Here is a 942-nt window from a genome sequence, read left to right on the forward strand (position 1 = left end):
TTAGGGTTAGGGTTAGGGTTAGGGTTAGGGTTAGGGTTAGGGTTAGGGTTATAGGGTTAGGATTAGTGTTAGGGTTAGGTTTAGGGTTCATTAGGGTTAGTTTTCATTAGGGTTAGGTTTAGGGTTAGGGTTAGGGTTAGGGTTAGGGTTAGGGTTAGGGTTAGGGTTAGGGTTAGGGTTAGGGTTAGGGTTAGGGTTAGGTTTAGGTTTAGGGTTCTTTACTCACGGTTCCATCTCGTTTCACGCTGGTTCTCGCTCTATCTCCTATTGGTTCTGTTATATGTTCGATACTGTTTTGTTTCCAGACTCTTTTCGCTGCTTTACTCTGTGCTGGGACACTCTGTGTCCGTGTCACGTTCCTTCTCTCTCTATGGGATCGTGGTTCTGGTTCTGGTCCCATTTCTCCATCCATCTCCTGGTCCCGGTTCCGTTCCCGTCGGACGCTGCTCATTGACTGGCTCTTTATCAGCTGTTTGCTCAGCTCACGTGGCAGCTCGTATTTGTTGGAGCTGTCGGTGCTTTGGGATCAGGGGGATGTCCCAGGCTGATCCCATATGGACCAGAACCAGCCCCGTCCTGCCCCACAACCACCCGTGGGATCCATTTGGGACCATCCTAAACCATGTGGGACCTGAACTTGGACCTGGGCCGGACTCATCCCAAAGCCTTTAAGGCCAGAACCATCCGCTAATGGATCCTGCCCCATAGATCCCCCAGATCCCATCACCCACCATTGAGTTCCATGTCTGTGCCCTTACAGACCCCCATGTTCCTCCCCAGAGACCCCATGGCCATAAAGGTCCCCACGGCCCTAAATGTCCCCATGGTCCCATCAGCCCCAACCTCGAATCCCCTGGAGCCAACCAGGACCAGAACCGCCCCAAACTGCTGTCACCCCACATGTCCCCATTGGCCCCATATGTGTCCCTTGTCACCCCACAC

The 942-nt window shown here is 52.9% G+C and overlaps 1 protein-coding gene across 1 annotated transcript in view; it reads right to left on the reverse strand.

Annotated features, from left to right (window-relative positions):
• Positions 1-942, reverse strand: part of RASAL3 (RAS protein activator like 3) — a 16,207-nt gene that overhangs the window by 11,469 nt on the left and 3,796 nt on the right. Inside the window, 1 exon segment of the mRNA XM_015887176.2 lies at positions 227-544. Within this exon segment, the coding sequence (XP_015742662.2) occupies positions 227-544 (318 nt within the window).

The sequence above is a fragment of the Coturnix japonica genome, unplaced genomic scaffold (assembly GCF_001577835.2).
Source record: "Coturnix japonica isolate 7356 unplaced genomic scaffold, Coturnix japonica 2.1 Scaffold494, whole genome shotgun sequence".
Classification (NCBI taxonomy): domain Eukaryota; kingdom Metazoa; phylum Chordata; class Aves; order Galliformes; family Phasianidae; genus Coturnix; species Coturnix japonica.